Consider the following 14,004-nt stretch of genomic DNA (forward strand, 5'->3'; position numbering starts at 1 on the left):
GGTTTTGGCTGGAATAGAGTTAATTTTCTTCCTAGTAGCAGGCATAGTGCTGTGGTTTGGATTTAGTATGAGAATAATGTTGATAACACACTGATGGTTTAGTTGTTGCTAAGTACTGCTTATGCTAGTCAAGGACTTTGCAGCTTCCCATGCTCTGCCAAAAAAAGAAGAAACTGGGAGGGGGCACAGCCAGGACAGCTGATCCAAACTGACCAAAGGGCTATTCCATATCATATGATGTCATGCTCAGTATATAAACTGGGGGGGGTTGGCTGGGGAGCAGCGATCGCTGCTTGGGAACTGTCTGGGTATCGGTCGGCGGGTGGTGAGCAATTGCATTGTGCATCACTTGCTTTGTATATTATTATTATTATTATTATTATTATTATTATTATTATTACTACTACTACTACTACTACTGTTATTGTTGTTGTTATTATTATTATATTGTTATTATTATCATTACTATTTTACTTTATTTCAATTATTAAACTGTTCTTATCTCAACCCAGGAGTGTTTCTCACTCTTACTCCTCCAATTCTTTCCCCCATCCCATCAGGGTAGGGGGAGTGAGCGAGTAGCTGCGTGGTGCTGAGTTGCTGGCTGGGGCTAAACCACGACATGGGCACATGCAATTTTTGATCTCTTCTGCTGGAGGGCACAGACAGAGCCCCGACAGCTGGTGCTACTGATAGCACCAGTGAGAGATGCAGTGTTATCCTTGTGGTCCCAGCATCAGTCACCCATGCACGATCCCCAAGAACCAAGTCTATGCCCCGAAATGGGACCTGCCCCTTCCCTGCGTGCGGCTGTGCAGAGGGCAGGGGAGCAGGCACTCTGCAGGTACATCGCTGCAGGTACATCGCTGCCATGGTAGCTGCTCCCACCCCCTCTCCCCGCACGGGCGCAGTGCCAGGGGGGAGTCCCATCCCGCACATGCTGAGGGCGGCACCTCTCCCCACGAGGCTCGATGCTGCTCCCACAGTGCCGTTTGCTCCGGCACGCTGCCAAGCGCACCCGTTTTAGCAGCTTCTCGGACAGAAAAAGCAACCTACAATTACATAAACAGTGATTAACTTTGTGCACCACCGACGGCACGGCTCCAGCGTGCCGAAGCCCAGTCTGGCTCACGTGTAGGGGCCAGCAGTGGGAATGGCGGCGACACGGCTGAGGTGTTATAGTGCTGCTGGAAGGGTGGTGGGGCCAGCAAGCGCCCCAGCAGTGTGCTGGAGGGCACGGTGGGGAATTCTTGCTGCAGGATATGGACGAACTGTGGGAGGAGATGCTCTGTGGGGCTCCCCAGCAATGACAAACTGCTTGGGGAGGCAGGTGGCCCTGGGCAGGAGCTGGTGGGGTTTGATACTGCAAAGGAGGGATGTGTGGGGCCAGCTGGCCAAATTGCAGCCCCCCAGAGGTGATGGCTGGGCCAGGGATGCACTGGGGCCAGGACCGCCCCCCATGCCCAGGGAGCAGCCCCCCTGCAGCACACTGCTCCTGGCAAAGCAGCTGCCTGAAGTCCCACTGCAACACCAAAGTCAGGAGAGCCTTAGGTACAGAAATGCCTTTATTTCTCCATTAGGATGGAAGTGAAACTGCGAGGGCAGGGGCTTTTTCCACCCGTGATTTACTTGCTTCGCATCAGTGCATGAACAATGCTACCCTATGCCGTGTAGCATGATTGCTGTTACATGGCTGTCTAGCACAGCAAACCCATACATCGCTGTCGCAGCGCCAGATGCAGCCCCCCTCAAATTAACAGCAGGATTGCATGAACCAGTGATTTTTGGCTCCTGGGCTGCGAAGCACTGCGTGACCCCCAGCAATGTGCAGGGCACCCCTCACCCAGGCAAGAGCAGCGCCCACAGCGGGGATGCTGGGGGGGATGATGTGTGGGACCCCCCCAACTCCACCGCTGGAACCCGCTGGGGTGGACACCGGCAGCCCCTCAGAGGGTCCCCCGGCTCCAGCGGCCGTGGGGGTGCCCCGGGGCTCCCCACCCCGCGGGCCGCAGTCCTATCTGTCGGCTGTCACTGCGGCTGCCTGGCTCCCCCTCGGATGACTGGCTGCTGTCGGCACTCCCGAGGCTGGCGTAGGGGCCACGGGGGCTGCCCCCCATCCCACCGAGGGCGTAAAAGGCCCGTTCGCGGACATGGAGCTCATCGGCGCGCTTCACCTGGTCCACCTGCCTGCTGCGGTCCACTGCTGCGAAGGACCCCGGCGCCCCGGCCCCCGGCCTCCTGCCATCGTGCCCAGGGAGGCGGCCGACCCCGGCCCCCGCCACCGCCACCCCAGCCTCGCCACCTCGCTGCTGCTCCTGGCCCTTGCCCGCTGCCACCCCAGCCTCGCCACCTCGCCCCTGCTCCTGGCCCTTGCCCGCCGCCACCCCGGCCCCCGCCGCTGCCACCCCAGCCTCACCACCTCGCTGCTGCTCCTGGCCCTTGCCCGCCGCCACCCCGGCCTCGCCACCTCGCCCCTGCTCCTGGCCTTTGCCCACTGCCACCCCAGCCCCCGCCGCCGGCACCCCGGCCTCACCACCTCGCCCCTGCTCCTGGCCTTTGCCCACTGCCACCCCAGCCCCCGCCGCCGGCACCCCGGCCTCACCGCCTCGCCCCTGCTCCTGGCCTTTGCCCACCGCCATCCCGGCCCCCCCTGCCACCACCCCGGCCTTGCCGCCTCGCCCCTGCTCCTGGCCTTTGCCCGCTGCCACCCCGGCCCCTGCTGCCACCACCCCGGCCTTGCCACCTCGCCCCTGCTCCTGGCCTTTGCCCGCCGCCACGCTGCCCCCGGCTCGCCCTGCCTGCGGAGGGAGGCTGCCCCGCGCTTCCGTGGCGCGCAGCCTGGCCCCAGCGTCACCGCCGTGGACACCAGCCCTCGCCTGGGCCCTGCTCGATGCCCGGCTGCCGGCTTTCCCGCGTGGGGACGGCGCTTTGTCCATCCTGGGTGGCTTGTCCAGCCCCGCTCCCCCAGGCTGGACCCTCACGCCCGCCCCAGGCCGTCCCTCCCCGCGGGGCTGGGGGGTGGCTGGCCCCACATCCCTGCTCCTCTCGCCTGCCTTGTGGCTGCTGGCCATCCCCAGGGCCGTGGTGCAGTCCCCGTCGCTCACCCCGGGGGAGGCCATGGTGGTGCCCAGGTGGGTGCTGGCACCCCTGGCTGGGACAGCGGTAGCGGCCTCCTTGTCACCCCCATGGTGGGGGGTGGTGACAGCCAGGTGGCCTGGCCTCCCCTCAAACCTCTGTCCCTCACCTCTCACCTCATCGTCACCGTTCCCACGGATGCCAGCCCCCACGGGGACGGTAACATCATCACCGGTGACCCTCCAGGGGCCAGGGGCCACTGGTTCTCCTCGGTCACCAATGGTGGTGGCACCATCCTCATCATCTCCTGTGGGACGGCCATCCCCAGGGCTGCTGGTGACCCTGTCCCCATGGCTTGGGGTGGCTGTGGTGGCCGGTCCTTCAGGCTGCTTGAGAGCAGGGATGCCATCATCATCATCGCCATCGTGTGCCACAGTGACGCCCAGCCCAGGCAGGGAGCTGCTGGTTCCTGGAGTGGGGATGCCGTTGTCCTTGCTGCCAACAGTAGCACCAGCCTGGGTGGTTTCTTGCTCCCCCACGTGGATATTGGCCCTCCCAATGAAGATGTTGACCTCATCGTCCTTGTCTGGAGAGATCTGGGTGAAGCTGGTGGCCCTCGCTGTGCTGCCCACCTTCCCGCGGGTGACGGTGACGCTGCCCGAGTCAGGGATGTAAGCATATTCATCCATACCTTCAGTGCCAACTTGGACGTCCTCCATCTTCTCAGTGACGGAGGCAAGAGCGGCACCTCCTCTCCCTCTGCCCCGCTTGATGCCCTCCTGCCCTTGGCCAGGGACGGTGGCCCCACCGCTGCCCTCATCACCATCCCCTCTGGTGGCAGGGGCCCTCTCCCTCCCGGCTGTCATGGCCCCCTCCACTGGAACCTCCCTGGGGGCACCATTGTCCCTGTCCTCACTCCTGACACCAGACCTGTTCCCTGCCATGGCCTTGCTGGGGCGTCCTCCCTCGGGGAGAATGGAAACACCATCGTCGACTTCAACCACCAAATCCAGGTCGCCGCTGCCCTCCGAGCTGGCTGGGGTGGGACCTGCGATGCTGACACCACCACGTGCTCGTGGGCCAGTGCCCGGGCGAGGACTGTGAGCATCCCCGCCAATGCCTGGGGCACTGTGGTTTTTGGGCTTGAGGCCAGTCCCGTTCTCCATCGTGCTGGTGATGCCATTGTCATCTCGCTCCGGGGCCGCCCCGTCCTCTGTCAGCCCCTTCCTGGCATCGTCCTCGCCCAGCTGCTGACTGGGGATGGTGCTCTGGCCGTCAGCCTCTTCCTTCTGCGCAGTACACACAAGGGAGAGGTCAGGGCCAGCCCCGGCGCTCGCCAGCTGCATGGGGCACTGCAGCCAAGCCGGGGTCCTGCCACGCCGCCTGGCCGCCTCCTCACCTTTATCTGCGTCTGGTTCCTCCGCGTTGAAAACGAGTAGACATATTTGAAAACGTAGAATCCATGCTTGGCATTGCAGCCTTTCAGCAGTATCTGGTGGGGAAGAAAATAACCAAAACCCACATTTTTCTTATTAAATGCAACGGCAGTAGCTTCCCTTGCTGTGCCTGGCACTGCAGCAGGGTCCCACCAGCACCAACTGGGGCCCCAGGACAGGCAGTAGCTCCCACCACCTCGTGGCCACCAGTGCCTCCTGGGCTCCGGGGTTTGGTTTCTCCCTGGGCTCGTTTTCTGCCTTTGCTTGCTTTCAGGAGCTGTGGGTTTGGTTTTTTTTTTTTTTTTGCAAGGTAGCTTCTGGCTTGAATAAACAACCTGGTCCCATCAGATATGAGTGATGGGCAGTTGGTGACCAAAGTGCTGGAAGGACAACAGCTGGCTTCCAGTAGGCAAAACCAGGCATTTGCTTCCACACTACTCATCTGATTTTTGCTATTGATGCATTTTACACTGATACACCTTGAAAAAAACCCATAGCAGCTGGGCCTGGGACTTTTACAACCTCACCTGTGGGTGCACCAAACAATTGTGCTCTGGGGCTGGGCAGGGGCAGAGGAGCAGCCGGCCGCAGGGGGAAGCCCTTCCCTTGCCTGAGCACATCACACCTTTCCCCTCCCCTGCTCTTTGTAAATGCAGGATGCAAGGGGACCACGGGTCTCTTTTTCCATGGCTCACTGGGGTTCCCTCCAAAAGCAGCTTTTTCTCCCTGTGCCCCTGGTGCAGGGCACCCCACAGGGTCCGGATGGGGCGGGGGGAACATACCCGGTGCTGTCCCACGCAGTTCCCGGCAGCTCTCCCAGGCAGTGGCGGCGGCACCTGCGGGCAGGAAAACACAAGCGAGAGCCAAGGTGTCAAACACTGCCCCAGCATCCATGCAGCTGCCAACGCCCGCTGCCAGCCGCCCACCCTGCCCAGCATGCTAGGCACACCACGGCTTCCAGGGAAGGGTGGGAAAACTGTTGATAAGCCAGTAAATTCCCAGGCACTACCTGGGGTGCCAGCTTAAAGCTAGCAATAGGGAAGGTCAAAACCCCATTTCCAGGGCCTGAGTAGTATTGCAAATTCTGCTACAACATGCTTGCATTGCACGCTACTTTTAATAGGATATTGTTGGTCTGCAAATATACTTTTACTGGATCCTGATGCAGAGTATTTTTATTGCAGAGCAGTTTTAATACATGGCACCACTGCTCACACCACAATGTTCCAACTTACAGCTGGGATCTGAATGCAATGGGAGCCTGGGGCTGGTTAACTGGTGGTGATTCCCAGTGTTTACTGGGCAACTGAGCAGGGACGCCTGTGCCCTCACAGCCAGGTTTCTGTACATGCTTGCAAGCTTCTGGCTTCCCCTGATTATCTGGGCATCTTTTGGGATGTATTGGCCAGTGCATCCCTCAGGGATGGGAGACCTGGAGGTGGGAGCATCCTGTGAGCCCCACCAAGCCATTTCAGGGCATTCCCCACATGCCAGAAGGGGAGAGGGCCCCATGGAGGGGGGCCCCCTCCAGTCTCAGCAAAATCAGCCACTGAAGCACCTCAAGCCCAGCTGAAAGGGGCAGAAATGCACCCCAGAGTATTAAATATTTCTGACTTATTCCATTGTTTGTGAACAATGTCAAAGGCTGGATTACAGCCCTGGCTACACAGCAGAGTATTAACTGGCTCTCTTCTATCTGAAAAGCAAATCGGCACTGATTTATTGCCTTCCCCTGTGCTGCCCTGCAACAGACCCAGTTGTGCAAGCTTGCCCTGGGAGCTAAAGGACACATGGCCAGGGCCCAGCCCTCAGGGAAGACGTGGTTTCCCTCCTCCTTACCGTGCCAGAAAAGCAAGCCTTCGCTAGGAGCAGATTTTCACTCTAGCTGTGTATTTAGGTATGTTGGGCAACAGTTACGCGGGAAAAAACGGCTGCTATTATATTTACCTTAGTTTGCCCTTTGTTTCAGTTATATCTGTCCGAATTTCACATTAGGAGAGCCAGAATATAATTGCAGGCACCCCGCCGACCCCTGTTACCCACATGGACAAGGAGAGCATCCTCCCCACGCCTGCCTTCCTGTGGCTCCGCTCAGGCTGTTCCCAGACCGAAAGCTCTGGGCAGATCCCAAATCCACACAAATCAAGGGGAAGAGTTACAGCGACCCAGACCGGCCCTTGCACAATATCCTAAATTAAAGGGACATGCTCAGGCACCTCAGTGCTAATATATATTTTTCCTGCTGGGTTCACCTCTGTGTCAGCACCTCAACCACGCCCACCCCCCCATCCCACCCACCCCCTCCCCCCCAAGTCCCAGAGGTGCTATATGCAAGTACAACTCATGTTTTCCTGCTGCTGAAAGCGTGCCGGGGCGCACTGGGTGGTACACCCCATGCTTTTGGTGGCACACTGGGAAGCTGGGGAGAGCCATACTCACGGGTGTCGAGAGGGCCGTGCTGAGCAGGCACAGGCACAGGCACACGAGACCTGTTTGCATCTTGGGCAGCTCCTGGGGGCACAAAGAGGAGCGTTGCCGGAGTTTGTCTTCCTGGGACTTGCAGTCCCCAACAGTCCTGGTCAGCAGCAACCCAAAAGCTCCTGCTGTCCCAAAGGCCCCATGGCAGCAAGGTTATCCAAGTGACCCAGCTTTTGCAGCAGCCCTTGGCATCGCTCTGCCTCTCTGCACTCCTCGCAGCAAAGGCGATGCTCTCGCCATGTGCATAGAGCAGTGAGGAAAGGACACGTGCACGGCCAGCAGCACCGAGAACGTGCTCTGACACCAGGTGTTAAATCTTCTTAAAGTGAACTGTCAAAGCAGCTTGGGTGGATATTTGCAATAAATGACCACCAAAACCACTGCAGGCTAAGCCATACAGTTGCAAGTCTGAATTAAGAAACTCGCACGCTGTTTTCAACAGCACCGATAAATGGCAGGAGACAACAGCTCTGTTGGCTAATAATTCTCATTTCACCCATCCACCCTGGCCTGGGCTTGCAGGTCCAGCCCAGAGACTATTTTCAGCCATGCAAGCGTTGCTACAGAAACCATCGGAAGGAAATTCATGCACAAGGATCAGCAGTACAAAGCAATGTAGGGTCAAGAGAGCGTGACACAGAGATGCGCACAGCCAAGGCTCGGGCCATCTCTCTGTCCCCACCGCGGCTTGCCCAGGGTGAAAGCAGGAGATGCCCCGCTCAGGGAGGGCAGAGCCAAAGGGCTAGGGAGAGACAGGGCAGGCAAACTAGGTAAGAAGATTACCTTTCGTTGTCGGAGGCAGGTCCCAGCGGCAGACCGTGGAGGCTGTGCCCACTTTGCTGAAATTTAAAGTTGGCCCCAGGCGCACGGAGCCAATCAGCTCCTCTCCAGGGACATTTGTCAGGGCTGGCAGCGCCCGCAGATAACCAGGGGGAGTAATTTCCAGCTAAAAATGTGTTTGTGGTGGAAGACAGCTATCAAATGTTCCACCTGGCTGGATAAACAGAAAGCACAGTTTATAAATATCTGTTCTGAAGGCGAAATTGCTCGATGATTAGCACAGATCTTAGCGTGGCACACATCCAGCCTGGTTATTGATAAGAGGGGGTGCAGCGGGTCGTAGCGTGCTCACCATGACTGACATGGGAAAGCTGGCAGGGCTGCAGAAAGGGAAGGGCAATACACTGACCCCGGCCTGGTTGCGGCCACGACCAGCACCGCAGGGCAGCACTGGCCAAGCTGAGAGCTGCCGCCACACCATAGCCTCTGACACTTGCTTTTTGGGTTTCACCCTCAACCCCCCTGAGCTAAGCCCAGTGGAATTGCAAACTAGAAGAGTGGTAAAAAAAGAAAAAAAAAAAAAAAAGAATTTTTTTCATGCACTGCTTGCACAGGTCTCTGCGAGCCCACCTTTGCTGTGGGAAGGTGCTATGAGGATGTGCATGACGTATGCACTCTCCTCCTGACCCCCCTCTAGCTTCAGTGGTATTGCTGGTCACCTACGCATGTGCCAAGGTGGGGTTCCCCTGCTGCGGCCAGCCTGGCTCAGCCCCTCACTGTGGTGATGATGACAACAGCTCCCACCCCAGCCGCCACCCTGCCCCAACCCAAACCCTGGGAGCGGGCACCACTGCCACATTAATGCCAGAACTGCTTAAAACATCAGCATCCAGCCTCAGGCGGGAGAAAATCTTGGATCCAGGAGGGAACTTGCCCTTTCCCACCAGCCAGAGAGCCACAGTTGGGTGCTACCCCACAGGTACTGGAGCAGCTAGCCGGTGCGCCTTAGGCTCGGGGAGGCAGAGCTTTGGCTGGGTGCCTGGGGGGGCTGACGCACATGGGGCTGGGCTGGGCACCCCATGGGAGCAGGACCAGCCCCCAGCAGTGCCGAGGCCCTTTGTCTGTGCTGGTATCCTGACGTCTTTGGGCACCCCCTGGGGATGCAGACGATGGGGCTCTCGTGTCCCGCTGGCTGCAAGCATGTGCAGGGCTCCCCAGTGCTGCCATAGGCATTTGGCCCCAGGGGTGCCCACCCTGCAGGCAGCACCCCCTGCCACCCCAGCAGCTGCAGCCTGGCTTTGGCGCACGGAGGTGGTTTTGTACAGTGGCCAGCAGCTTGCTGCTGCGAGAACAGAAACTCGTTTTGCAGTTGGACCTATATCGGCAGCTGAACACAGGTTTCCTTTCCAGGGGTGCGAGGGCAGCGCAGTACCTGCTATAACCTGTGCATGAGGGCCATCGCTTTTCCTAAATGGGGGAACCTGCCTGGAACCCCGTGAGATTTGGTCCTTCCCCATCCCTGGTGCTGATACCCAGTTGGCCGGGACCATGCTCCTGTTGGGAGGTAACTCTGGGCAGGGATCCTGGGGACCACATCCCTGGTGCAGGAGGCAAGTGGATGCACCGCTGTCACTGTGACAGCCCTACCTTGCCCTGGAGACAAGGTTGTGTGGCAGGGAGAGACGTGGACCATTTTGGGCGCAGTGCTGGTGTCTGAAACATGTCCGAGGTGCCCAGCCTTGGTGGGATCCACATGCCTGGCGCAGGGATGCAGAAACAAAGCACTCATTACAGGGGCATGCATCTACAGCTAGTGATGCATGGAAAGAGGAATTCATGTCTTTACCTTTATTAATATTGCTTGGTGTGTGGTCAGGCCATGGGAGGCATGCTACCAAGGCGTAGAAGACGTGGTAAAAGTTATCATCACCCACATATTGCAAATTCATGTCAACTCAACCTAAGATGTGGCAGTAATCCCACAGCAGTGACCCTAAAAATGCCCTTCCATTTTTCAGAGGGGAGTCTACAGAGGCTTTCCTAGTTAGCCTTTCTGGTTCTCCCTCCTTTTGTGTGCATCTGAGCTGGAATAAAGAGATATAACCCTGAGCAGCATGAGCACCTGTAGCCCCTCAGCCCACCAAGCACCGTGCCACCCCGCTGACCCCAGCAGCAAACCCTTCGTCATTCAGCAGCAAACCCTTCGTCACCAATGAGCTCAGTTCGGTTGCTTTATTTCATTTCGCTTTGCGAGATACAAAAAAAAAAGCCTGGGACGGAGCCAGTGAGCACCACAAGCCAGTGGCACGCAGCGGCTGCAGTGAGCCTTCGGATGCACGTTCCTGAGTGGGATGGGGCAAGTAGGGGCCAGCACTGGGGCTGTACCCCCCCACCTGCTCACTGGCTGTAGTAGTAATCCTGGCCATACACGTCGTAGCCGTGCCCCTTGTAGTAGCCGTACTCGTCCTCGTAGGCCCGGTAGCTGTCCCCACGGGTGTACTCATCCTGCTCCCCGTAGCTGCCATCGGTGGTACCCTCGTCCCCCCGGCCGTGGCCCCCGGCCGTCACCTCATACTCCCACTGCTCCCCAGCTGTAGTGGCGTCCGTGGGTCCCCCATCTCCCGTGGTGGTCGCCTGGGACAGCCCCTCTTCGCCGGTGGTGCTGGCGATGGTGGTGGCTTCGGTTTCCTCCTCCTCCTCCTCCTCCTCCTCCTCCTCCTCTTCCTCTTCTTCTTCTTCTTCCTCTTCCTCCTCCTCCTCGGCTGCGCCGTTGCCCTCCTCAGCCACTGCAGTGCCATTGCCATGGAGTCCATCTGTCCCCTCGGTGGTGTTGGTGCTTGTGCCGTTGATGCCATTCTCATTCTCCTCTACCTCTTCTTCCTCCTCTTCCTCCTCCTCCTCCTCATTCTCATCGCTGTCTTCATTTTCAGAGTCACCCCCCTTGCCAGCAGCGCCGTTCTGGTCCCCCTTCAGAGGCCCTTGGCAGCCCTTGCCCTTGCAGGGGGGGAAATAACATAGCATTAGTTGGGTGTTGGAGGTTGCAGCTTTTTGGTGCCATGTGGCATGGGGCAAGCATGGGCACAGCTGAACATCCCCCCCCCGCACCTTGCATGGCAAGGCTTCCTTTTTGGGGTGCCCCTTCTGACCCTCTTGCTGGGTTAATGCCCAAAGGTTGGTCCAGCCATGGACATCTTGCGCAGCAGACCCCCCAAGCAGAAACAGGGTGCAGGGCATCTCATGGGTGCAAGTGAGCATGCAGTGAACATACCCCCCCCCAACAGGTGCTCCCCTCCAGCCCCCCAAACCACACCTGCTGGGGGGATGCGACGTCTCCTCCCAGCCCGCCCTGGCAGTCCCCGGGGGCTGCTCCGGCAGGGTGGCCAGCTGCCGCGGTGCCAGCATGGGATGGCTCCTGCAGGGACAGGGAGAGGATGGGGCAGGCGGTCAGCAGTGGGGGCAGAGCACAGCCCTCCCAGCAGCAAGGAGGACATGCAGCATCCCCGTGCAGCGTTTGGGTGCTGCTCCAAGTTTCCTGATTTCCCTCGGGTCTCAACCCAGGCTGAAATTGAGAAGCAGCATGCAGCAGGGCAGCCTGAGCCATGCAATTAAGTGGCGGTGGCTGGGGTCAGGTGTTCACATTCTAGCTACACATTTTGCTTTAAAAAGCATCTAAAGATTTGCTTTTGAAGTTACCTCTCCCAGTTTCCAACAAACAAAGCAAGCCACAGGCACAGTACACACCAGGTGTGGATATCTGGCGAGAGCATGACGGCTCAAAGCCAGGCGTGAGCCTGAACCCCACCAGCAATAAACCATCAGCACTGCTTGGCCTCAGAGACCATGCAGCAGAGCGGGTCTCTCAGCGGGGTGCAGGGCAGTCTGCGCTGCTAAAAATGGCAATGCATAACCAAAATGCAAGCAGAACCCAGAGCAACCACTGAGGAACTGGTGGGGCAGCTCACCCTGTCCCCAGTCTGGGAGGAGGAGCACCTTGCCACTGGCAAATGAACCCAGCCATGGCGGGCAAGACGCAGGGTCACTGCCATCCCTGCCCTGGGTAATCCCCGCTGTTCATGCGCCAAGACCAAGGACACTCACCCTGGCGTTTTGAGCCAGCTCAGACATTTAAAATATGGGTGCATCTGATGCCAGAGAAAACCCAGGCTGTTTTCCTCTCCACTGGAGGAGCAACCAAATTGCCTGGTGCAGCTGGCTGTGCTGATGGGAGCGATGCCCCCAATCTAGCAGCCGATATAACCATGCTCTCACATATTTATATATGAAAGACCTTGGGGCCTTTCATCACGATTTATCTTGCTGACCACCCCCTGTCATGAAGGCACGCAGCATCCCTGCCTGGAAACAGCCACTGCTCTGGTACCCTTATATCACTTAATTTCTTCCTCGGGAATGAAATTCCCCCTTTGGCTGTCCCATCCCACTACTCAAAGTTACCCCTAGTGATCGCAGTGGTAGGGGAGAGCAACAGGCAGAAAGGGGCAAATTGCAGGGAGGTACTGGGGCTGGCAGAGGCACCTGGGGGATAGGGGCCACCCTGTGCTGCACCCCAGCCCCAGCCAGGCCTCCAAAGGGGTTTTTAAGACCAGATGTCCAGGCTTACACTCTTATTAAAAAGACCCCTGAAATTAGCATTCAAATAATTAAAAAAAAAAAAAAAAGAAGATGCGATTAGACCCAATGCATAGGTTTCCAAGCATGCCAGACCCCTGTCTCAGTGCACCTGTGTGCCTGAGACCACTGGATTATTTTTGAGCATTTGCAGCCTGGTGAGGCACAAGAGACCTTTGTAATCCCTGGCATTTAATTTTGGACCTGGGTGACTCTCGCAAATGCAATGGTGCCCAAGCTCATATTGACCCAGGAGACAGGAGCAGCGTTACTGGCTGGGCTGGTACAAATGTGTATTTCCCAATATAGCAGCAGTTTGTGTCCCTCCACATGCACGCATCAGAGCATAACTGTATTTTCCGTAGCAATTTTATCAGCACTATGGGGGCAACAGACCCTGAAAGGGGAAGGTAAGAGGAGTCCCTAACAGTGCCTTTTGCCTTGCAGGTGAGCCTCCCTGCTTCTGCCCTTTGGGCTGTCCTGTTCTTTTCTGTGCCACTGAAAACGGAAACCCGGAAAGTTTGTCTCAGGGTTGTTTGGTGCATCCCCCACCCATCCTCTTTAAAAAAAGAAGAAAAAGAAAAAAAAAAACAAAAAAATAATAAAATAAAGCCCAGAGTAGAAAATCCAGTCGCATCCAGAGTGCAAGGCTGTGGGCGGTCAGCAGCCACAAATGCTGATGAGCAGAGACTACAAAACCAAAGAAAGTTCCCAAATTCCCATATTTGTTTTGCAGACTTCTGGTTTGCTGTACTCACCCTCCCTTCCTCCTCCTCCTCCGAGCCGTCCCCCTCTTCCTCTGATGAGTCACTGCCCTAAGGAGAGGGAAAACCAAGCCATAGCCAGGCTGGCGGGTCTCCATTGGTGTCACGAGGGCAACAGCCTCAGCCCAGCCCTGCAGGCCAGTGGCAGACCATGCCCCCATCTCATTTGGGCCAATATCTCCGCGTGGTGGGCAGCAAAGCATCGGCAACCCCTCCGAAGCACCCACCTGGTACTGTCGCTGCGGGGGATGCACGTAGGCGTATCTGTACAGGTAATACCGGTGCCTGTTCTTGAACACCTACCAGGAGAAGAAGGGGGTAAATCCCATCAGTCTGGGGGCTTGGGTACAGGAGTGACCGAAACATCCTCATCCTCAAGGCCAGCGCCACGTGGGGTTGGGCGCATGGGGTTGGGGGGGGACCCTACCGCATTTTCTTCCGAGTCGTCCGACTTGGCTCGCCGCAGCCAGCTCTTGACCTGGGGGAAAGGCTGGGTTGGCACGTGCCCCACACCAGCCCCGGTGAGGCCGGGGGGTCCCCCCACTGCCCGGCACTCACCGAGAAGGCGCACGCCATCCCCACCAGGCAGGCGAAGACCAGGGCAGTCCTCATGGCTGCTTTCTCTAGGAACAGCGAAACACATCGCGGGCTTGCTTTTCAGCTAGAAAGCACTGTCACTACTCCAAACCATACAGGTGTTTGTGTCCACGTGGGTGAGCGGGGAGAAGAAAGGCTGATCTCCAGCCACCTCTCGATGGGGTCACGCATTGCTTTCCCTGAGCAGGACTACTCGCTCCCGCTTCCCCGTTGCCTGCGAGCGAGCGGATGCAACAGGAGCAGCC

General features: G+C 58.0%; 2 protein-coding genes across 2 annotated transcripts; both read right to left on the reverse strand.

The window, feature by feature from the left end:
* Nucleotides 1-1,946: 1,946 nt before the first annotated feature.
* On the reverse strand, nt 1,947-7,028 carry MEPE (matrix extracellular phosphoglycoprotein). The gene is made up of 5 exons (XM_075709789.1): nt 6,951-7,028; nt 5,294-5,347; nt 4,475-4,567; nt 2,744-4,364; nt 1,947-2,302 (listed from the first exon to the last, which is right to left on the reverse strand). Exons 1-5 carry the CDS (start codon nt 7,008-7,010, stop codon nt 1,947-1,949), a joined length of 2,184 nt encoding a protein of 727 aa, XP_075565904.1. The 5' UTR covers nt 7,011-7,028.
* A 3,138-nt stretch (nt 7,029-10,166) lies between these two features.
* Nucleotides 10,167-13,774, reverse strand: IBSP (integrin binding sialoprotein). Its single transcript, XM_075709748.1, has 7 exons — nt 13,721-13,774; nt 13,590-13,640; nt 13,390-13,461; nt 13,157-13,213; nt 11,080-11,181; nt 10,544-10,757; nt 10,167-10,504 (listed from the first exon to the last, which is right to left on the reverse strand). Exons 1-7 carry the CDS (start codon nt 13,772-13,774, stop codon nt 10,167-10,169), a joined length of 888 nt encoding a protein of 295 aa, XP_075565863.1.
* Nucleotides 13,775-14,004: the final 230 nt, after the last annotated feature.

This window comes from Pelecanus crispus, chromosome 4, assembly GCF_030463565.1.
Source record: "Pelecanus crispus isolate bPelCri1 chromosome 4, bPelCri1.pri, whole genome shotgun sequence".
Classification (NCBI taxonomy): domain Eukaryota; kingdom Metazoa; phylum Chordata; class Aves; order Pelecaniformes; family Pelecanidae; genus Pelecanus; species Pelecanus crispus.

Excerpts from the sequence above, each read along its gene's own strand:
- IBSP (XM_075709748.1), bottom strand. The coding sequence starts at position 13,774 with ATGAGGACTGCCCTGGTCTTCGCCTGCCTGGTGGGGATGGCGTGCGCC. Across the intron at positions 10,758-11,079 it reads ACGTCGCATCCCCCCAGCAG|GGCTGCCAAGGGCCTCTGAA; the intron begins GTGTGGTTTGGG and ends TGCAAGGGCAAG. Across the intron at positions 10,505-10,543 it reads CACTGCAGTGGCTGAGGAGG|AAGAAGAAGAGGAAGAGGAG; the intron begins GCAACGGCGCAG and ends AAGAGGAAGAAG.
- MEPE (XM_075709789.1), bottom strand. The coding sequence starts at position 7,010 with ATGCAAACAGGTCTCGTGTGCCTGTGCCTGTGCCTGCTCAGCACGGCC. Across the intron at positions 4,568-5,293 it reads ACTGCGTGGGACAGCACCGG|ATACTGCTGAAAGGCTGCAA; the intron begins GTATGTTCCCCC and ends CTTCCCCACCAG. Across the intron at positions 2,303-2,743 it reads AGGCCAGGAGCAGGGGCGAG|GTGGCGAGGCTGGGGTGGCG; the intron begins GTGGCAAGGCCG and ends AGCAGCAGCGAG.